The 22,459-nt window shown below is 39.2% G+C and overlaps 1 protein-coding gene across 1 annotated transcript in view; it reads right to left on the reverse strand.

The window, feature by feature from the left end:
• Positions 1-15,122, reverse strand: part of NR3C1 (nuclear receptor subfamily 3 group C member 1) — a 63,363-nt gene extending 48,241 nt beyond the window's left edge. The window contains exons 1-2 of the mRNA XM_060765178.2: positions 14,733-15,122; positions 10,738-11,912 (exon numbers count right to left, since the gene is read on the reverse strand). Coding sequence (XP_060621161.1) covers positions 10,738-11,909 — 1,172 coding nt within the window. The 5' untranslated portion in view covers positions 11,910-11,912; positions 14,733-15,122. The remainder of the gene's footprint in view (positions 1-10,737; positions 11,913-14,732) is intronic.
• Between the last annotated feature and the right edge of the window lie 7,337 nt (positions 15,123-22,459).

The following is a 22,459-nucleotide window of genomic DNA, read 5'->3' on the forward strand; positions in this document are numbered from 1 at the left end:
AGAAGAGTAGCAAACAATGTAAGAGGCAGCCCAATAAAATAGCAGACACAACAACCAGCAATATAATCTGATGAAAATACCAAGAAAAAGTCTTCACCCCCTCCCTCCAAAAAACACCTTCCTGCAAAAAGCATTCCATGCACACATCACTGTTACTGAAGAGGTGCTCTTTCTAGTCACTATGTGCATGCATAATATATACTGAGTGGGGAGGTAGTACTTCTAATACAGTTTCTGCATAAATAACACTTACCATGTGATATTGGTATCAAAGTTTATTTTATGCCATCACTCAAACAAAGCCAATGTTCTTCTGCCAGCTTGGCTAACTTTAAAAGGAGATGCTCAAGGAAACATTATTCAACCCCCCTCCATGTTTTTCTGGCCTGGAAGAGGAGATGGCTTTCGAGTGTTACAGTGCACAGCCAAGATAACACAAGTTCTTTGCTGTGCACCCCACAATATAATTCTAGCCCATTTCTGGAGATTTCAAGGATGATGGGAAGATTGCACTTACCAGTGAAGGAAGACAGTGCCGTACTTATCATAACAACCCCCATAAAAATTGAGGACCAACTCTACATTTGGCACCCTTGAAAAAACTAACAAACTAAAGCAATTATGGTAGGTTCTTGGAACTACTTTAGACATTTTTAAGAGGAGGGGGACATTTTTCTAGCCCAGTCACAAGTTCTAGAAAGGTGTATGGCAACTGGCACAAGAACTATTTATAATAGACTGTTTGCCTACTGTCCAGCAATGGCTCTATGAACAAACATCTCCAAGATATCAGTGCACAAGAAAATTAGGATTTTTTGTTATATATACTAGAACATAAGGCTTACAGATGCACAACATTGTGGATGATTATAAACTGAATTTGCCCAGACTGCAAATAAAATATTGTGTCCAATTCTGGACACCACAATTCAAGGATATTGGCAAGCTAGAACATGAGTGACAAGAATAATGGCTTAGGGGGCTGAGTATGTTCTGAAAGGGAAGGAACTTGTTTTCTGCTACTCTAGAAACTAGGACACAGAGAAAAAGATTCAAATTTCAGGAAAAAAGATTCCACCAAAGCATTGGGAAGAACTTTCTGACTGTAAGAGTTGTTCAACAGTGGAATATGCTGCCTCAGATTGTGATGGAGTTTCCTTCTTTGGAGGTTTTTAAGCAGAGTCTGACCAGCCATCTTTGGGGAGGGCACTGATTCCTTCATGGCATGGGGTTGGACTAGATGGTTCTTGTGTTCTCTTCCAGCTCTATGATTCTAAGATGCAAGGCTTCTATCAACAAAAACTTAGAAATGCATGCATCTCTACAGTTACCTGAATGAAAAAAGTTGTTTGCCTGTTTGAAGGACAAGAAATAATTCAAATGTGCACAAGTTTTTTTCCACATCACACACACTTAAAACACATCTTAAATGTGTGATAAAGTACCACTGTTAATAGGAGGTGCTATGCTATAAATTTTGGGAAAGTTTAGGTTGACATATAAAAAAACATTTAGTTCACATACTGGGGTCTGAGAAGTGCAAATATTCGTTTCTATTCAAACGTGAACCACAATATTGTTTTCTCCTATGTCTGGGATATCTGGAGATCATTAGATGGATAAAGGCTGCAATTAAGGCACTAGATGGGTTTAAAAACAGGACATCTGAGATTATGATGAAAGAAACTGCAAAAGAAGGCAAGAAACGAACGCTTTTAGTATTGCTGTTTCCATATTGACTTAAAACTAATAAAACTGAAAACTTGGATGTTTGAGCAAGCTTTCGGCTAATCCGATGTGATGATGTTTTGATCATGGACTAGCAATCACGGACAACGAATTGGATTATGATTTTAATTATGAGATGTTTCCGGTCTGTATTGGTGGCCCAATACTGTGTATGTATATGTATGTATTTTATATTTTATTTTATATTTTTAAATTGGAATATTGTAGTTTTAAATATGTTGTAAACCGCAATGAGTCGCCATATAGGCTGAGATATTAGCGGTATACAAGTGTACCAAATAAATAAATAAATAAATAAAATAAATGCAAGAGCAAGATTCTAAACCAAGTTCCAAATATTATACAATATACAGACCCAGACATAACGCAAACATATACAGTGATACTTTGAGTTAAGAGTTAATTTGTTCCATGACTGGGCTGTTAACTCAAATCGCTATTATCGCAAAGTGAATTTTCCCAATGAAAACCACCCCATTTTTATTGAGTGTTTTTAAATAAGAAAATGCACTTTATAAATAACAAATAATGTATAAATGCACATTCACATGGAAAAAATTAAAAAAGAAAGATAAGCTTTAAAATGGTAGAAGCACAACACTGTGGCAAGAAAGCACATTTGAGATTTGAGGCAACAAAATGTGTGTGGGCTAGTATAACAGCAAGGAAGAACTTGCACATTCACATAGAACAATAAAAAAGAAAATGGTAGAAGCAAAAAGTTGGGCAAGGAAGCACAAAGCATGAAGTGAAGGGGCTCCCTCTCCCTCTCTCTCTTCATGAAGCCAAGCATATCAGGAACAAAAACCAAACAAAATCAACTAATCCCAAGTTCATCAGAGTGGACAAGAGCAAAGCGAACAGCAATCCCACAAAGCAGACAAGAGCATGAGGAATGGAAGCACAAGGCTGCTCCCTTGAAGCCCAAAACCCCGTACTCTCACGCTAGCACTTGCTCTCATGCTAGCTCTTAACTTAAAATGCTGCCCGTATGTCAAAGCGAAATTCAGGCAGAGCAATGGCTCTTAACTCAAACACTTTTAAGTTGGGACACTCTTAAGTCAGGGTTCCACTGGAAAATGAAGACATACATTAAGGGATGTTTATTTACAGATAGCATAGTTCTTGTAGAAGGCCCATGTCTTCTTGTTGTATTTGTTGTTGTTGTTATTGTTGTTGTTGTTGTTGTTATTATTATTATTATTATTATTATTATTAATACCCGCTTTTTCTATCGAAAAACAGACTCAAAGTGTCTTACAGTGAAACCAATACAACCCATATCATAAGATCATAAAAATACTCCTTTCCATCTTTGGAATAATATGGTATGATTATAACAATACTCCATTACATAATAAAATTACATTTTTATTTTAAAGGTTGATATTTTGACAATGATCAATCTCAGTGTTCTTTTAAAAGAAAGAAAACACTACAGAAAAAGTGGGTAATCCAGTATGACAAAGCCATAACACTGACATGAACTCTGAAGGTGTCTCTTCAGAGAAAGAGATCTACAACTAAAACACTGAAGAAATTTGAAGCATTCTCAAGGCAACAAAAAAAACATCAGGGATGCCATGTTTGGCTCCACACCAATCTTCACCCTGCCTAGATTTCTGACAGTTGCTTTCTAAGGGTCTGGTGGGGAAGTGGAGGAATTGTTGAAAACAGTGACCCATATGGCAAAGCAGACCAGAAAGAGAAAGTACTTGTAATGTATATACATATATTGTTTTCGACCTTTACAGAGTTAACAGTCACTTTTAACCTATCAGCATCAGTTCCAATCTACTCACTAATAGACACACCTTTGTTTACTGCAGGTTAATAAGGCCCAGTCTGGTAGATAGACTGAGTAACACTGGTAATCAAATGCTTAATTAGTAATTGTCCCTATTTAAAATCTATGGGTGATTGCTAAAGTGACATCATTCATATCTTGTGACCACTGTGCTATCAATTTGCTGTGAAAATCAAATTCTGCATTTTACTGACCAAGAAGCTTGAGACTGTCATCTCTGATTTTACTCAAGACAATATCTTAAAGACAATGGTCATACACCATGTCTAGGGGAAATAGTCGTACAAATAATTCAAAGTTAAATCTAGACAAAGCTAGGCGCTTTAGCCTTTTTTGTTAGATATATCTTTTAAATACCTCAAGCAATTTGGGTCAGTTTTATGATTCACTTTCCCAATTCTGAGGTGCTACAGGTTTAGTTTTGTCACATTTTATTGCAAGGGGTTATTTATTACAGCACTTGCATTCAACCATTCAGCCCAAAATGTTACACATAAGTAGCCTATGAAGATAGTAGCCTGATAGCCTCAGAGTTCTAAACTAAAGTCAAAATGTGACAAAAAAGGAAACAATTGATGGTAATGAAAGAAGAAGGAAGCAAGTTTGAATTATAGTCACTGTGGCCTGTTGGATGTTCAAGAGACAGGTTGGAATAGCTAACATTAGCAGACAGGTGAGGAAAGGTCAAAGGCAACTGCCCTCTCCCGCTTATAATTATTACTGTTGTTGTTATTACTATTATCATTACTACTGTTCTGCAAGTTGCACAGGGTAGTTTGTTACAGGAGAGCATGCAAATGTTGTCAGTAAATGATCACAAAAACCAACACAGCAGAAGAATATATTTACCAGAAAAATTACCTGATAAATCCCAGTTCCTGATCATAGTACCCAAAATTCTGTTGTTCACTATAGTGACCATTATTCAGAATTTCATTTTTAAAGATGCCCACTCAAAATAAGGTTTATGACTTGTAATTTCATGAAATTAGTTAACAGATAAACCAGAAAACTGCTATTGTTTACTCAAAAGGAAATTGATTTTTAGCATGCTCAACTGAATACTGTAGTTAATACACAAACCAGAAATACTATGAAAGTTGAGTAGTTTCAAATGGATAACTATGACCGTATCTGCCAAAAGCTATCTGCCTGATGCAACTTCAGAACATATAACACAATCAATGTATAACACAATATAAGAAAAATCCAACAAAATTGAATCTTCAAAAAATTAATAACCAATCACTAATTAGATAATAAACCAAACAGAAATCTCTTTGAACAAGAATCTAGAAAAAGTGAAAGAACAGCCAAATATGCAATTTTGTTAAGTTGGCATCTGTTATATTTACCAATTGTGAAAGAGTTACAATGTCCATCAGCCAAGAAGTAAAAGAAGAAGGCTTTCTTCCTTTCCAATACTGCAATAAAAGTTTTTTAGCCACTAATAGGGCTAAAGTTAAATTTCCAAGTTTTAGGTAAATGATTCAGGAGCATGGATAAGTTCAGAAAACATGCAGGTTGCTTTGAAATAAAACTAATTTGACCAATAACCTTTTTCATAAGAAAACTACCCTGGGTATAACCCAATCATGTACTTAAGAGAGACATAATCTATAAATGGAAGAAATTCATAATCAAGACCAAATCATCACTTCAGTATAAGATTTGCTCAATGAACCCAAAACACATCCCCAGCCAACCTCTTTCCCATGTTTCAAATTTGGATTTCTCTGAAGTGTCACACAAATGAAGAATCTGAAATAATTACTACACTGTAGTCTTTATGATGTGTGAGCTATTTCTGTTCAATGTACAGTATGTACTATTTACTCTCTTCCTACATGATACACCTACCAGCTGAATGTGAAAAACAAAACAACCCTGATGACACATCCGCATTATTCCTTATAACCCCTTTAATATGAAGAAAAGGCCTTTCTGTATCTTGGAGCAATTAACTTTTGCTTCCAGTAGCAACATAAAATAACTAGTTAGAATAGAAGCAATATAAATATAAAATAGTAGCCAGGTATGCTCTTATTGTCTCTACCAAGTTTCAGCTAACTCAGGATAAACACCATCTGTTGTTATTAAAACTACTTAATAATAATAATCTGTCACCTGTTGTTCCTCAGTATTTTCTCTGATGCCAAAATTAAACCAATATTATAATTAGGTGAAAAGAACATACAAAAATAACCTAATACTAACTGACACTCTTAAGGATCAACCATTCAGAATTTAACTAAGGCTGCCTGACATCTTATGCACACCCCTATCAGGGCAAGATATAATGATATTCAAACTGACCTGGTTTGGCTAACACAGTAAACCATAGCATATTGTGCTTTGAACTCATGCATTATTTATCTCTTTACTTATCCAGCATAGCTACAAGTAAGAGACTGGAGGGCTTCAATTCTAATTTGCTCTGTTTTTCCAAAAAGGACAAACCGTAGCTATTCTTAATTATACTTTATTTAAAATAAACTTTTAAATGAACTAAAGTCAATATTAACCACAGTCACAGTTAATCAAAAGAATCAGAAAATTCTTCCACTCTTCTATTTTTGGCAATGACAGAGAAAAAGAGTTAAGGTATGCAAGATTAATGTCCACTGCAGTTGATTGCCAAGCCAATAAAACATGGCTTATTAAGATCTCTGAATTAGCTTGATATGTCTTACTACTGAAAAAATATGTGTTAAGACTCATGGACTACTCAAAAAAGGGGGCAAATGTTATTAGGAAAGAGGTACATTAGATATTAAATGGAAAAATATCTCAATAAATAACCAAGATTATTCAAGCATAAATAATGAGGGGCAACTCTAGACTACTGCTTCTTAAACAGTGGATCCTGACCCCAAATGGGGTCAATATTATGATAATGAAAAAGCTCAATATTACAATCATGAAAAAAATGGCAACAGTAAATGGTTTCTGAATGTCATTTACACCCATTTACACAAATCTGTTAGCAATAACATGCAGTGCTTACAGTGGACTCTGCAGAAAATGTTTTAGTTGTACTCCATGAAAAGAAAAATCGGTTTGTTTAGTAAGCCTTGCAAAATGTGAGTTATTTTTAGTAAATGTTTGATTTGTATACTTTTTATATGCATATATAACTGGGGTGATATAAAAATTTCTCAGCCACAAAGGGGGCACGAGTGGAAAAAGTTTAAGAAGCCCTGGTCTAGACAATTTATGGGAATCAGTTAAATAAAAATGTGTCACAGGAGAAAATAGCAACATTAGTAAAATTAAGTTATTTTGTCCTCTCCACAGTATCAAGCAAACATAAACTACTAATTCTCATGAAAATAAATTAGAAAGAAGGAAATCGGGATGAGGGACTACTATGATGTGACTGCACTGGCTGTGGGACCAAGCTTTTGGGGCAGTGCAATGAGGCAATAATAGAATGGTGTCCTGAGATGGTTTTTAAGCAACTGATTTATAAGTGATTTTAATATTTGTTTATATTTATGGTTTTATTAAGTGATTTTAATGTTTGTATATATTTATGGTTTTATGGCCCAGCATTGAATGTTACCCGTATATATGTTGTGCTCTACCCTGACTCCCCTGCAAGGTGAGAAGGGCGGAATATAAATGTTTTAAATAAATAAATAATACTGTATATCACGACCAACCCTACTTCTCTGGCTATATTGAATTATAGCGGCTGGCATTTGCAACCTGATGGCAATTCCCCTGCTAACGTGTCATTGACCATTAATATATTTGTATCCACCAAATACAAATAGTTCATTCTTTCATAGAAATGTACCGTGGACTGGCAGCTGATGGCTTCTATACTAGCAACTGTCTATAAGACTACAACTTTAAGGAACATTACTTTATACAGCTTCACATAAAAGCAGTCTGCCTATTAAAATAGTTTTTAAAATAATGTGGTCTAGTAAACATATAAACAACTTGTCTTAAACATTCTATTCATAATTCTAAAAGAAAATCTTCCATAATCCATTTTTCTATTTTAATACTCTCTTATATACCATTCATTTTACAGCCTCTTCTTGTTAATTTTTGTTTCATCATTCACTCTTTTTTTGATTTCCTGCCACATTACACCACAGCAAGCTCTTTCGAACAGCTTAAAAGCCAAATTAATTTTGGAAATTTTCTAACAACGGGAACCAACAATGGTAAGAATTGAAGCCATGTTATCAGAACCATTTGATAATGACCAAATGTATTACTAAATGTATGACCACATGACTAAAGAAATGTGTATATGTGCTTTAAGATATTATCTCAAGTTCATTTATTACTCAAAACTATGGTTTGTAGTTTGTTAATAATTTAAATGCCAGATCATGGTTTGAACATCCAAACATAAAAAACACCACAGTTAGTTACTTTTTTCCTTTTCTTCTGCCTAGAATTTCCTTTCCAATGCTGAAGCTCCTAGTGAAGGCAGGCACACAGTTACAGCTTTGGTGGTTGTAAGTATTCATCTTGTTGTTAATATCCTGCCTTTCCTCCAAAATTGGGTCTCAAAATGCTGATAGGTCAGGCTGTGATGCAAACAGTATTTAATCAAGTTTAGGTGTGATGTCTGACCTAAGCTCCCAATGTTTTACGATATTAATATTTCATCCAAAATTAGATCTTATAATGAATTGTTGGGAAGCAATATGATTTAAAATAGATTGTGCAGAAAACAACTTCCATAACAAAACCAAGGTTTGGGTTTTCCCCATGATCAATTAAAACATTGCAGCACTACAAAATATACAAACACAATGCAAGAATTATTACAAACCAATTCCTGTCCTCTCAAATTACAAAACATTGGGTTCACTGGGTTTTATGCATAAGAATGTAGATTACGTTTTTGTTCATAAATCTGGAGTAAGGGTCACCAGTCAAATATGTATTCCCCATAAGAGAAACCCATTTATACAAACCCTATCCTTGGGTTTCCTACACCCCTTTCTTTCTACCAATCTCAGCTAATTATAATAGCAGAATGCCACATATATTAATTGCTTTTTTATTACATGCAGTAAGATGCAATTGCATTCTGAGTTTTGTTCTCATGTTAGAGAAAAGCTTCTCTGTGCATAATCTAGTTCCCAAATGCCAAAACTTGGAAACAAGTATCAGTTTGTTTTCACTTTAACTCCATAATTATATTTTATTACTATATTATATTTTCCTGGAGAAAAACAAATAGTTAAAAGTTACTGACATAGGAAATATTTTCCATCCTGCAAAAGCTAATTAAAGCAAGTTGCATCAGCCTCCAAGTGTAACAGAACTCATGGTTGTATTCATTTGTGTCCATCCACCAGCAAAATGGAAGGACTAGTTCTCCCCTCCCATCAGAACCTCTCATACATCACCATCCAGATCTATTCTGATGTATTAGGATATTCTGGAGGAGACCCGGGAGACAAAGGTGTGCAAGGAGTTGAAATTAATTGCACAAGTTGAAATTCAATTGTTCAAGAATGCATGTTGTCTGAAATAATACACTGTATGTACCGTAATAGTTCTGCTCTACTATAAAAGTTAAATTTGAGGTAAATCCCAAAGAAAGGCTACTTACAATTCACCTATTAAGTAAAACACCAGACATAAATGAAGCACAAATAATGTCAAGAAAAATAGTCAGATTTTTTAGCCTTCCATCATCAAATATTTTAGACACACCAGGCACTGGCATTAATAATCTCATGGGTATAATTTCATCACGAAATCATAAATCTACACAATTAGTGAAAATATAATTAGACAAAATATTTCTCCAATATCTTATCAAAATAAGTTATGTACATTAATAAAACTATTTGAATGTAATGACTTTGTTGAAATAACAACATAAGGAAACATAATGGTGATAGAAAGAAGCTACCGACATGTACAATCTACTGAACTAGAAACATTGTTCCAAAAACGTATGTGAAGAACACTAGCTCTTTTTAATATGAAGCAAAGTATTACAATCCTTCTCTATACAGGTGGTCCTAAAGAAACTGAAATAGATTTGTTAATGTATCATTGTTTCCCTTTCACACTGCAAAATGGAAATATCGGCATGACTAAGCAGGACACAAGAGAAAGGATGACTGGCACACAGACTCTTTGCTGTTATAGTGTTCTGATTTGTATTGTCAATGTGTGCTCTCCCAGTTAGGAGAATGAAAGAATCAAGTACTATCTGGAAGCTATTTACATATGTGCAAGGATTACAGTTAAGTATTTTATTTCAAGTATTAAAATGTAACCAAAATAAACTTTATTGACACAATCCATTTAAGTGTACAAATGAAATCAAGTCTAAATTATGATATGTAAATAAGATATATAGAGATAACTGAATTCCAAGGTGTTGTTCTGTGAGGTGTTGATGAAACAACAGTAAGTTTGCAACCATATAGAAATAAGCATTAGGATTAATGTCTCATTGATTTAAGTGGAACTTACTATTTAAATTGAGAAGAAAATATTCTTAAACAGAGTCAAATATTTTCAATAACTAGCATTACTAACTCTTCACTATCATTTGATTAAAAATATTTTATTAATTTACTTCTCAATTGTATAGCCAAATCCTAAATTAATATTTAAATATCATGCCAGTCTTTCTGCCAAGAAAAAATGCTATGAATATAAGATATCATTTATTTCTTCCAAAACTGAGGCTTAAAGCAGCTCCAGTTAATATCTGAAAGCAAATACAACCATTAAACCTGTGTCCTAAAAGCCTGACATTGTTGGAAGCCTGACATTGTTGGAAACCCATCAAGCTGTACATATTACATGCCCCTTGTTTCTGCAATGACAAATACAGGCTAATTCCCTTATTGTAATTCTAATTTTGTTCCAATAGTTAAAAATTAGTTAAATTAGCCTGGACTACTTAACTGAAATATTGGTATCTGTTTAATGTTCTTCTTTTATTTCTCTCCTACATACATAAATGTTTAAACTATGACAATTTGCCCTTGAATGTTCATAGTCCATCTTTTCACTTTATCAACAAAGGTAAATTTATCTACTGTAAATGCAGTAACATATGCATACAAAGCACAACTAGTTAGTAGTAATTTCGTTTAACTAAAGGAAGAAACAACATGAACATTAATGACTATGTTACCCAATCTTGTATCAACTTAAAAAACTAAATCATATCTTACCTTGAATACCCATTAGAGAAGATAGATCTTCCAGGAAAATTCAATGCACCTAGTGGTGTAAGATCATCCCCAGCTCCCTGGCACTTATTCCAATTTTCTGAACCAGCAGGATGAGATGGAATGGCATTGAAAACTGGTTTCTGATCCTGCTGTTGAGTGACAGATGCCATGTTCAAATCATAGTGGTAGATCTGTCCTCCTGAAGTGCTGACACCATGAACAGAAATGGCAGATGTTTTATTTCCTAGCATATTTGACCCAGGGAAATTAGCTTGACAATAAACTGTGCCAATTTTCTCCTGCTTTATTACACCTGGGGTGCACAATTCAATAAAATCTTCCTTCTCAGTTTTCACCTGAGGCATTTGCATTGTAGAACTGGTCAAAAAATCATCACTTTCGTTAATTTTAGGTTTCGTGTCAGGTAAAATGGGAGGTTTGCAATCCTCCATTTCATTTCCTTCCAGGAGATAACCCTCATCTCCACCAAGAGGGGAAAGCAAGCTACTTTCATCCAGCACAGGGTCTATTCTCCAAGGGCTTCCATTTGTTTCCTTTCCTGGAGACACTGGTGGCAAATCAAAATCCTGCAAAATATCAAAGGTGCTTTGGTCTTCAGAAAAAAGCTTCAAGTTGCCACCATTTGTGCCAACCTGGCCTTGTGCTAAAGCCCCTTGATCTAAAATAATATCACGACCAGACATGCTTGGGAACTCTGATTCTAAGGTTTCATCAATAGATGTAGCACCCTTTGAGCCTTCTGCCAGGCTAGAAGACTTATTCAAGCTTGCAATGCTTTCTTCAAGGAGCCTAAAGTCTGTATCTCCAGAAGACAGACTGATTTGGCCCTTCTGAGGAAATCCAAGTTCGTTTCCCATCACTTTCGAATCTGTTTCACCCATGTACAATCCCATTGATAGCGACACTGCTTTAGAGAGATCTGGCTGTGGCACATTGGATCCTAATCCCTTTGACAAGTCGCACAGAACAGGTTGTTGCATGGAGTCAGGCTCAGAAGAGGCAGGCAGGGGAGATGCAGATGCAGGAATCTTGATAGTGCCACCCCTCAAGGATGGATTAAAGTCCAGCAAAATTCCTCCTTTGTCACAGAAGTGAGCACTTTTTCCAGCTTCCTTCTCTCCTGAGGATTTTAGTGCTTCTTTGGGCTCCATTATCTTAAAAAAGGTTATAAAGAAAGAAATATATATATTTACCGTTAGCACGTGAGAAAAATGCTCTACAAATACTAACATGGGTGGAACGTCTGAATATGAAATTGACATAAAGTTAATACATTTCAAGCATCTCCTCATCAACCCATTCTGACAACTGCACTTTTATCTTTCAATTTTTAATTTTAAAAAATCGTATTTGACCTGGCACCATTAATAACAAAGAAAAGTACTACATCTGAATTATGTTTATCATCAAAGTAACAGAATTAAATTCTATAATATATGTCAAATGAAAATATCTAGACAGCTGAAAATATGCATAAATATAACACATTTCAGGCCTCCCTCATTGCTATCTTTTATATTAAAAAGTTCAATCAAGATATTAGGATCTGTACACCTACTATTATATATGGGGGAATTCAACTGATCATAATGGGAAAGGCCACTCAGTTTTTCAAACAACTAACGTTTAGTAGAAAAATGCCTATACAAGATTATACTATCCGTCATGTCTCCTAACTCACTCAAAAGCTCTTACTCTTACTTCATCTTTACCCACTCCTATACTTCTTTGGTGTCTTTTTTAAAAAGGCATGAATTAAGCAACAGTATATTAAAATTAAAGTTTAATATAATAAGCAATTATATTATTCCATTTGGGATCAAAACGATAATCACTTTTCAGTAGTATAGGGTGATCTAAGTAAAGATATGTCTTCAAAAATAAGTAGAAAAAAACTACAAGCATGGACAAATTCTTCAGCAAATGTTTTATCACTTATGGAATAGCTGTTGTTTTGCATTTAAAACATAGACTTGGTAGAAATAAGCATAGAGATCATTTCATTTCTAAAATTAAAGCTTTCACATATTGTGCTCCCGTGTGAAAAAGAGCTACGTGAAATGACAAAATATTATATGTACCAGTAACTGAAAATGCTTGTATATAAAAGGACATTTCAAATCAACTTATGACTAAATATAAATAAATACAACCAGGTATCATAAGGCCTTTTCTATCCTCAGAAGGAGGCAGAAAAAGTGCCACCCTTAAAACAACAGTACTTTAATACTGATCAGTTTCTCTTATCTGCAATTTTCCATTTTTGAAAATTTCACAAAGGGGGATTTATGAATGGCAAAGCAGCTTTTCTTGCCAGCTCTTTCCTACACAGAACCAAAAGGACACCACACAAAAATAGTGTGGTTAATTCTGGAATATCCTCTTCTCAAAAACTTCCAAGAGACAGTTAAAATATGTTTTGGCCCTGGCGCCCTGGCATTAAAAAAAAAGCACATAGTTTCTGAAGAAAAAGAGGGAAGGACAGGAGAAAAACTGGAGTCGCCACATTTGACAAGTTTCTTTCCTGCACACACAGACAGACACAGAACCCATTAAAGGACAGACTAAACCAAGGGGGGGGGGGTCTATCACATGATACAGTGGTGGGGGAGGAGGAGGGGGAGGGTGGAAGAACCCCGGGCAACATTGTTTTGAACTGAAATTCTTCTTTTCACAAAGTAAGAAGAAGAAAAGGGGGGGGGGGGGATTTGTTGGGACCTGTTGAGCATTCCGCATGGCACGCCCACTTCTGCAAAATAACACCAGGCTTGTGCTTCCAAAAAAAAAAAAAAACCAACCTCAAAATACTTTAGCTTTCAATTTGTTGTCTGTTTCTAATCCCTGGAGCCCACTATTATTTGTTTTTAAAGGATAGTCTGAGGGGAAAATCAAGAGACTTATTTAAAAAGTGGCTGACAACTATGAGTATGTGTGCGTATGCATGCATTGTATATATAATATGTAATATATATATATATATATATATGCACTCACACACAAGCATTTATTTTTGAAGACATATCTTTACTTAGATCACCCTATACTACTGAATGCATATATATACACACACACATGCATGTGTGTGTATATATATATATATATATATATATAAATATAGATTCATTATGTGTGTGTGCATATATACATATACACACACACACATATACATGCATACTCATAGTTGTCAGTCTCTTGATTTTACCCTGAGCCTATCCTTTATATATACACAACCTATATATATGTGTGTGTGTGTGTGTGTGTGTGTGTATGTATGTATAGACAGACACACGTATTACACTTACACACACACACACATATATATCGGTCCCAAATATTTCACACCAGCCTAATGGAGATCGAAGGCGGGGGCGATGGATGACGTAATATCCGTGGAACTTTTCTCGAGTGAGCTTCGCTTTTCTCCCCACCAACAAAGTTGCGCCGAGTTCCCAGGCGCGGCTCCAAGCTCTCCGCGGGGGGCGCATTTTTGCCACCACCACCCCTCCCTCCCTCCCCCTTTTTGTGGGTATAAAATCCCTTTCTTTCGCAGTGAAGACGGGCTATTTTGGACACATTTATCTTCAGGGATCCAAAGATGGTGGTGAAATAAGAGAACCAACCTATCCCCCCTCCCCACCTCCGCCTTTTTTTCTCTCTCTCCCTCCCGGGCACACAAATACACACGCGCGCGCACGTACACACGCACACACACACACACCCCTCTTCGGAGGGCTTTCGTCGCCGCTGCAGACGGATGGGAAACCAATCGCTTGGCCTTTGCAGCGGTGGAGAGACAGAGAGGAGGGAGGGGGGAGGCAGACAGGAGTGGGAATGGAGGGAGGCAAGGAGGGGAGGGAGGGTGACCTCTACGGGGGGGAAAAGAAATCCTCACCGCCTGTACGCCCCCCCCCCTTCTTCTCTCCGAGAGGCAGAGAGACCCCCCCCCCTTCCTCCCTCAGCTCCTCCGTGCTTACCTTTCTCCAGTGGGGGCGCTGGGGCTCCTCTAGCCGCCAACTTCCATGGCTCCTCCGGCAGCGGCAGCAGGAACCGAGGCGGATAAACAACTTGGTGGGGACGGGGAGGGAAGGGTTGGGTGTGGGCCCCGAGGGGAGGCACGAGAGGGGAGGGGAGGGGGTGTTAAAGCAGCCGCCCCTTTGCAGAAGAGGAAGCCAGGGAGGATTGGAAGGAAGGAAGGAGCGAGGAAGACGCCCCCTCCCCTTCCTTCCTCTTCCTTTCCTCTCCCCCTCTTGCTGTGCTTGCCTTTTGCCCCTCAGCGCAGACACTCTCTCTCGCCTCCCCCCTCCTTCCGCCGCCTCAATTAATGCCCCTCACACGCTCCTGCCCTCCTCCTCCTCCTCCCCCCTCACACCCCCTTCTCCTGCCTGGCAACACCCCCACCCCCCTCTCTCCGTTCCTCTCCCTCCTCCTCTCCCTCCTCCTCCAGCTTCTCCCTCTCCGTCTGCGCTCAGAGCTCTCTACGACGGCTCGGCTCGGCTCAGCCACAAAATGGAGGACCGCGGCGGCGGCGGTGGCGCGAGCTAGGGCTGCCTCCGCCTCCCCCGCGCGCGCCCGCCCGTTCGCTTGCTCCTCGCGGCCCCCTCCCCTAGACACGGCGCGAGCAAGGGAAGCCGCGCGCCACCCGGCCCCGCCCTCTCCTCTCTTCTCTCTCACTCACACACATCCACACACACACACAGATTAGCTGAGCATAGCAGAGAGCGCGTGCCCGCCCCTGGCGTCGTCCTCCTCCTCCTTCTCAGTCCTCGAGGGCGCGCATTGCGGGGCAGCCGAGGAGGAACGGTGCAACCTGTTGACTGAGAGCGGCAACTGCAGCCCCAAACAAGGGCCTCCTTCTCTCCGCCGCGGCCCCCTCCCCTCCGCTCCTTCCCTCCTTCTCCCGCCCCCCTCCCTCTTCTCCTCTATTCTTTTTTTTTGAGGGGGGGGATTCAGCTTCTTTACTCCCCCCCCCCCCGAGAGGGAGCGTATAAAAGCCCCGTGGGCCTGGCTTCTCGCCTTCCAGAGAGCCCGCCGTGCCTGGGAGGGAGGGCAGGCAGGCCAGAGCAGAGGAGAGAGAGTGGATGTGTTCCTTCCCGGAGCAGAGCTGGAGGAAGACCGAGAAGGCTCGCTCTTCTGGAGACGTGTGACCACAGAGAGAGAAGTTGCAGCCCTTTCATCTTGGAGTTCATCCGGGCCTCCCTATCCACGGATTCGGCACCCACGGGTTCAACCATCCGCGGCTTGAAAAATAGCAAAAGTGTTCATGACAGTGGTTCTCACCCTTCTTAATTCCTTAATATAGTTCCTCATGTGGTGGCGACCACCCCCCACCATACAATTATTTTTGTTGTTTTTTCATAACTAATTTTGCTCCTGTTATGAATCATCATGGAAGTACCTGATATGCAGGATGTATTTTCATTCACTGGACCAAATCTGGCACAAATACCCGATACGCCCAAATTGATTGTAGTTGTAGTTGCTGGGATTTATAGTTCACCAACAATCAAAGAGCATTCTGAACTCCACCAACGATGGAATTGAACCAAACTTGGTACACGAACTTTCATTTTATTTTTTATTTCGTGTCAAAAGCATTGCATAAATTAGTATAAAACAAAAAAATAGAAGGTGCGCATCCGGCTAAATATCTTTTGACCAAAAACGGGCAACAGCAACGGCATTATTATTATATTATTATTATAACTTTATTTGTACCCCGCTAGTATCTCCAAAAGGATTCGATGCGGCTTACAACAGGCCGGAGCCCAATACAATACAACAATACAATACATAGCAAATAAAACAGTTGAAGCAGAAAAACAATAGCAGTAACAATACAACAGAACATTATTAAAAACTGAGCCGGCCGTAGTAGGGTACAGGATTAAAAGTGCTGAAAGTGTCGGAGGGATATGGGATTAAAAATATATATAAGTGCAGTGTGCGTTGAGGGTGATCTTGACTCTGCTAAAGTGCTTCTGGGCTTGATAGTGGGGTTCCTAATCTGAGAAGGCACGTTGGAACAGCCAGGTTTTCAGGTTCTTTCTGAACACCACCAAAGTAGGGGCCTGTCTAAGATCTTTCGGGAGGGCATTCCAGAGGCGGGGGGGCCACCACAGAGAAGGCCCTGTCCCGCGTCCCCACCAACTGTAGCCTCCAAGTATTCCTCCTCTGTACATGAGGCAGGGCACAGTGGACAAGCATACAGATGCAGAGTTGTCTGTTCTGCTCCACAGTCACACAAGGTGTGGGATTCTTTAGTGCCATTTTGCCAGGTTGTCTTTTGATCTGCCCACTTCTCTTCTGGGTCTATTCAAGGACTTCCAAGTTGCCCATTCTTAGTTTGCCCCTGAACTCCCATGACCAACAGAAAATACTGGAAGGGTTTGGTGGGCATTGACCTTGAGTTTTGGAGTTGTTGTTCACTTACATCTGGAGAGTACTGTGGACTCAAACAATGATGGATCTGGACAGTCCCGTAGCTGGGGGGGGGGGTGTTGAGGGGTTTCAACCCCCCCCCCCCGAAATTCTCAGGGTGGTCCGCGAGAAGGCCTTATTGGTCCATTATTTAAACTTATATTTATTCATATCATGATCTGATCACCATGCTCAATATATCTCATATGCTTGGGGGTATTGGGATAATGATACAAAAGGTTTGCTAGGGTAGATCCTGAGCCCCCTCCAATCAAACTAACCTCCCCCCCCCCCCCCCCGAATCAAAATCCTGGCTATGGGCCTAGATCTGGACCAAACTTGGCATGAATATTCAATATGCCCAAATGTGAACATTGGTGGAGTTTGAGGAATATAGACCTTGACGTTTGGGAGTTGTAGTTGCTGGGATTTATAGTTCAGATACAATCAACAAGCTTTCTGAATGCCACCAATGATTGAATCGGGCCAAACTTCCCACACAGAATCCCCATGACTAACAGAAAATACTGTGTTTTCTGATGGTCTTTGGTGACCCCTCTAACACCCCCCCTTGCAATCCCCCCAGGGGTCCTGGCCCCCAGATTAAGAAACATTGGTTTATGACATGTATCTGAGTTTGATCCATAAAGGCTCTTGCATGGCTTGATGGATCTGGACCAAACCTGGTACACAAACCCATCATGATCCACCAGAAAAAAATCCAAGCATGGTTGGGGGAGAAATGATGTTGGGAGTTGGAGTCCACCCACACCCAGTGAGCTAGTTTCAACCAAACAGATCGGGCTGATGGGTGTTGCAGCCGCATAACATATTCTGGTAATGGGAATCCCAACCTATACTATTTTATGAAAGGTCACATTGTACGGAATTAGGGGTCCTCAAACTTTTTAAGCAGAGGGTCAGGTCACAGTCCCTCAAACTGTTGGAAGGCTGGATTATAATTTGAAAAAAGCATGAATGAATTCCTATGCACACTGCACATATCTTATTTATAGTGCAAAAAACACTTTATAACAATACAATAATTAAAATGAACGGTTTTAACAAATATAAACTTATTAGTATTTCAACGGGAAGTGTGGGCCTGCTTTTGGCAGATGAGATAGGATTGTTGTTGTTATGTGCTTTCAAGTCATTTCAGACTTAGGTTGACCCTGAGCGAGGGCCGGGTAAATGACCTTGGAGGACCGTATCTGGCCCTTGGGCCTTAGTTTGAAGACCCCCTGCTACAGATAGGCATTCTCCAATGGAGTCGTTCCCAACCTGTGGTCCGTCCCCAGTTCGCCAGTCCCCAAGAACAAAAATATGGCCTCAACTTTCCTACACCATTGCCTCGAAACCATGTGGCAACAAGAACGACTTGCCTGAATCCCTCTTATAGTGCTGAGGCAATGGGGATATTGGGAGGGGTGAGGCTGACTACCCATCAGCTCTAGATTATTAGATATGGTTTTCTGTGGGCAAGCACATGACTACTGGATGGCATATGTTCTGTATCATATGTGGTCTATCCAATGCAGTTTTCTGAATTAGCACCCAAAATAACCGACCTGAATCTAAAGTTTACCAAAAACTGATTTGTAACCATTTGGTCAAAGTGGTCCCTGGTTAAAAAAAAAAAAAAAGTTGGGAACCACTGCTCTTCATAAAATCGTAAAGCTAATAATGAGCATTTACTAATAAAATCCAAAAAGCAAAACCTTGATTTTGGCTTTTTATGTAAGGGACACCATTTTACTACACTGTTGTATTAACAACAACAATAATAATACAGTAGATGCTAAGTTAACCAGCACCTAAAGGGGTGTGTGTGTGTTAGTAGGTCGAAGATAAATGTAGTTTGGTTGCTTGAGACTTACTTAACACAAGGGAAATGGAAATGCTGAGATGGACACTTGGCTTGACACTTCTTGACCCATGTGCCAAATTATGACATCCATCAAAGACTAGGAATAAAAGCAATCAGCAAGAAAATGCAGGAAGCAAGACTCTGGTGGTACAGGTATGTCATGAGAAAAGAATCATCAACACCAGTAACACAAACACCACTACATTTGGAGATTGCAGGACAACGACCACGTGGACATCCAAAGAAAAGATAGATGGCTACCATCAACAAAGACATACACACTGCCAACCTGAGGATGCCCAAAACAAAGCCCTGTGGAAACAGCAGTCACAATGCTCTCCCCTCCATTGGGGAAATAGCTTAGAAAGAAGAAGATTGTTTGAGAGCTACTATTAAAAATAGGCCTAACTAATACTATGCCCTTGGAGGTGCAGCGGGTTGAACCACTGAGCTTCTGAACTTGCTGACCGAAAGGGTGACAGTTTAAATCTGGGAACGGGGTGAGCTCCCGCTGTTAGCCCCAGCTTCTGCCAACCTAGCAGTTCAAAATCATGCAAATGTGAGTAATCAATAGGCACCGCTTCTGCAGGAAGGTAACGGCACTCCATGCAGTCATGCTGGCCACATGACCTATGGACAATGCTGGCTCTTTGACTTAGAAATGGAGATGAACACCATCCCCCAGGGTTGGACACAACTAGACTAATGTCAAGGGGAAACCTTTACCTTTACTAATACTACATCCCATACTATACCACACTGTATTGACTGAAATTCATATTGAAACACAATAATTAAAAGCAAATGTAAACAAGCTTAGTGTAACACAGTTTTACTGTTTTATAAAAACTGCTTGGGACCCCTGGTAGCGTAGCGGGTTAAACTGCTGAGCTGCTGAACTTGCGACCAAAAGGTCAGAGGTCCAAATCTGAGGAGTGGGGTGAGTTCTTGTTGTTAGGCCCAGCTTCTGCCAACCTAGCAGTTCGAAATGTGAGTAGATCAATGGGTACCACTCCGGTGGGAAGGTAATGGTGCTCCATGCAGTCATGCCAGCTTAGAAATGGAGATGAACACCACCCCTTAGAGTCGGACGTGACTAGACTTAATGGGGAAATCTTTACATTTCCTAAAAACTGTTGTGTAGACTCAGTATCATTTCTTCAATTTGTGTCAGTTACTTGAATTCCATTTAACTGAGAGTCTGCTGTATTATATTTTATTTGTTCCCTGCCTCTCCTCGTGGTTTGAGAAGATAAAACGTAAGTTAAAATATATAGGTAAACGATAAGATTGTTTAAATACATATATTAAAAGACATGGAGCAAAGATTTAAATATATTAAAATCTTAATAAAAGCTTCTGCCAACCTAGCAGTTTGAAAACATGCAAATGTGAGTAAATCAATAGGTACCACTCTGGCGGGTAGGTAACGGCGCTTCATGCAGTCATGCTGGCCATATGACCCTGGAAGTGTCTACGGACAACTCCAGCTCTTCTGCTTAGAAATGGAGATGAGCACCAACCCCCAGAGTCGGACATGACTGGACTTAATGTCAGGGGAATACCTAACCCAATAAACGTAAATTTAAAAGTCATTGTTAAAAATGGTGTATAATGGGACTTGAGCGTCCATGGATTTGATATACACAAGGGTCCTGGAACCTTAATGGATATCAAGGGCCACTTTAAAAATAGCAATCCTATTGGATTTGTAGTGGAATATTTTTTAAATGACATGGAATTTATTTTTTATTCATGGTATGATGCTACTGGGAGATAACTGTCTCTTTTACAGTATACATGTCCCATGCAGAATTATTAATTAATAGAATTTTGCAGGTTAGTGGAGTTTCCATATCCAGTTCCTTCTAAGATAATAACAAGAAGGCACAAAGCTGCAGAATCCAGAGCATTTTTTAAATGGATCTCAATGAGAAGAAAGACCCTTGTGAACTATGTTGAATTTCTGGGCCATGAATAATGAATTTAATATCTAGAGCCATTCAGCGTTTCCTACAAGGTTACAGTCATTACTTCTACCTCCTGGATGTGTGCACGTGGGGAGAGAGGCATCCAATCCACCTCTTTAACCCTACATAAATTACACTTTCCATGTACTGGGGGATTTCACATTGTTCCTAAAGGCAGTTTTATGCAATTTCAACAAAGCTTTGTGACTGCAATAACCATAGACATTTCTGTTAACTAAATCACCCATTGTACACAGGAAGCCAGGAACTCTATGCAGTTGAAGAGCTTTATGTATGTCATCATATTACATTACAGTTTCCCTTTCTCAGCCCTTAGTAAGCATGAGTTAAGTGTGCTTCCTGCAAATAGACATGGGATGGGAAAATTTAAGGCTTGTGTAATCTTAGTAAGCTTTTAAAAATTAAGTCAGAGCCACTGGCTAGATCAAACGGCATATGCTAAGCAGTCACAAAGATATTGTGAATCAAGGAATTTGTTTTCAGTATCAACTTGAACGCATGGTCTTTCAATACAGGAGTAGCTGAGGAGCCTTCTAACCAAGGTGAAAGAAGAAAGTGCAAAAGCTGGGTTGTAATTAAACTTTAAAAAAATCAAGATTATGGCAATCAGACTGATTGATAACTGGCAAATAGACAGAGAAAATGTGGAGGCAGTGACAGACTTTGTATTACTAGATGCGAAGATTACTGCAGATGCAAACTGCAGCCAGGAAATCAGAAGACATTTCCTTCTTGGGAGGAGAGGAATGACCAATCTCGATAATATAATAAAGAGTAGAGACATTGGCAACGAAGATCCACATAGTTAAAACAATTGTATTCCCCGTAGTAAACTATGTATGTGAGAGTTGGACTATAAGGAAGGCTGAGCGAACACTTTTGATCAGTGGTGTTGGGGGAAAATTCTGAGAGTGCCTTGAACCGCGAGAAGATCAAACCAGTCCATATTCCAGGAAATAAAGCCTGACTGCTCACTGGAGGGAAGGATATTAGAGGCAAAGATGAAGTACTTTGGCCACATAATGAGAAGACAGGAAATCCTGGAGAAGATAATGATGCTGGGGGGAAAGGAAGGAAAAAGGAAGAGAGGCAGACCAAGGGCAAAATGGATGGATGGCATCCTTGAAGTGACTGGCTTGACTTTGAAGGAACTGGGGGTGGGAACAGCCGATAGGGAGCTCTGTCGTGGACTGGTCCATGAGGTCACAAAGAGTCGGAAGTGACTGAATGACTAAAAAACCCATTTCTCATACTTTCTCATTTCAACAACATAATAACATAATCGCTTCTGGCACGTCTACCCAGACAGTCTTTAAACATGAATTTTAAGTGTCCTTTGCTTAATCTCTGTTTTGTCTGTTTTAATATTTATTTTGCCGAGATACGTTTTGGTGTGTAACTTTTATGGAGGTACGTTTTAATG

This window comes from Anolis sagrei, chromosome 2 (genome assembly GCF_037176765.1).
Source record: "Anolis sagrei isolate rAnoSag1 chromosome 2, rAnoSag1.mat, whole genome shotgun sequence".
Classification (NCBI taxonomy): domain Eukaryota; kingdom Metazoa; phylum Chordata; class Lepidosauria; order Squamata; family Dactyloidae; genus Anolis; species Anolis sagrei.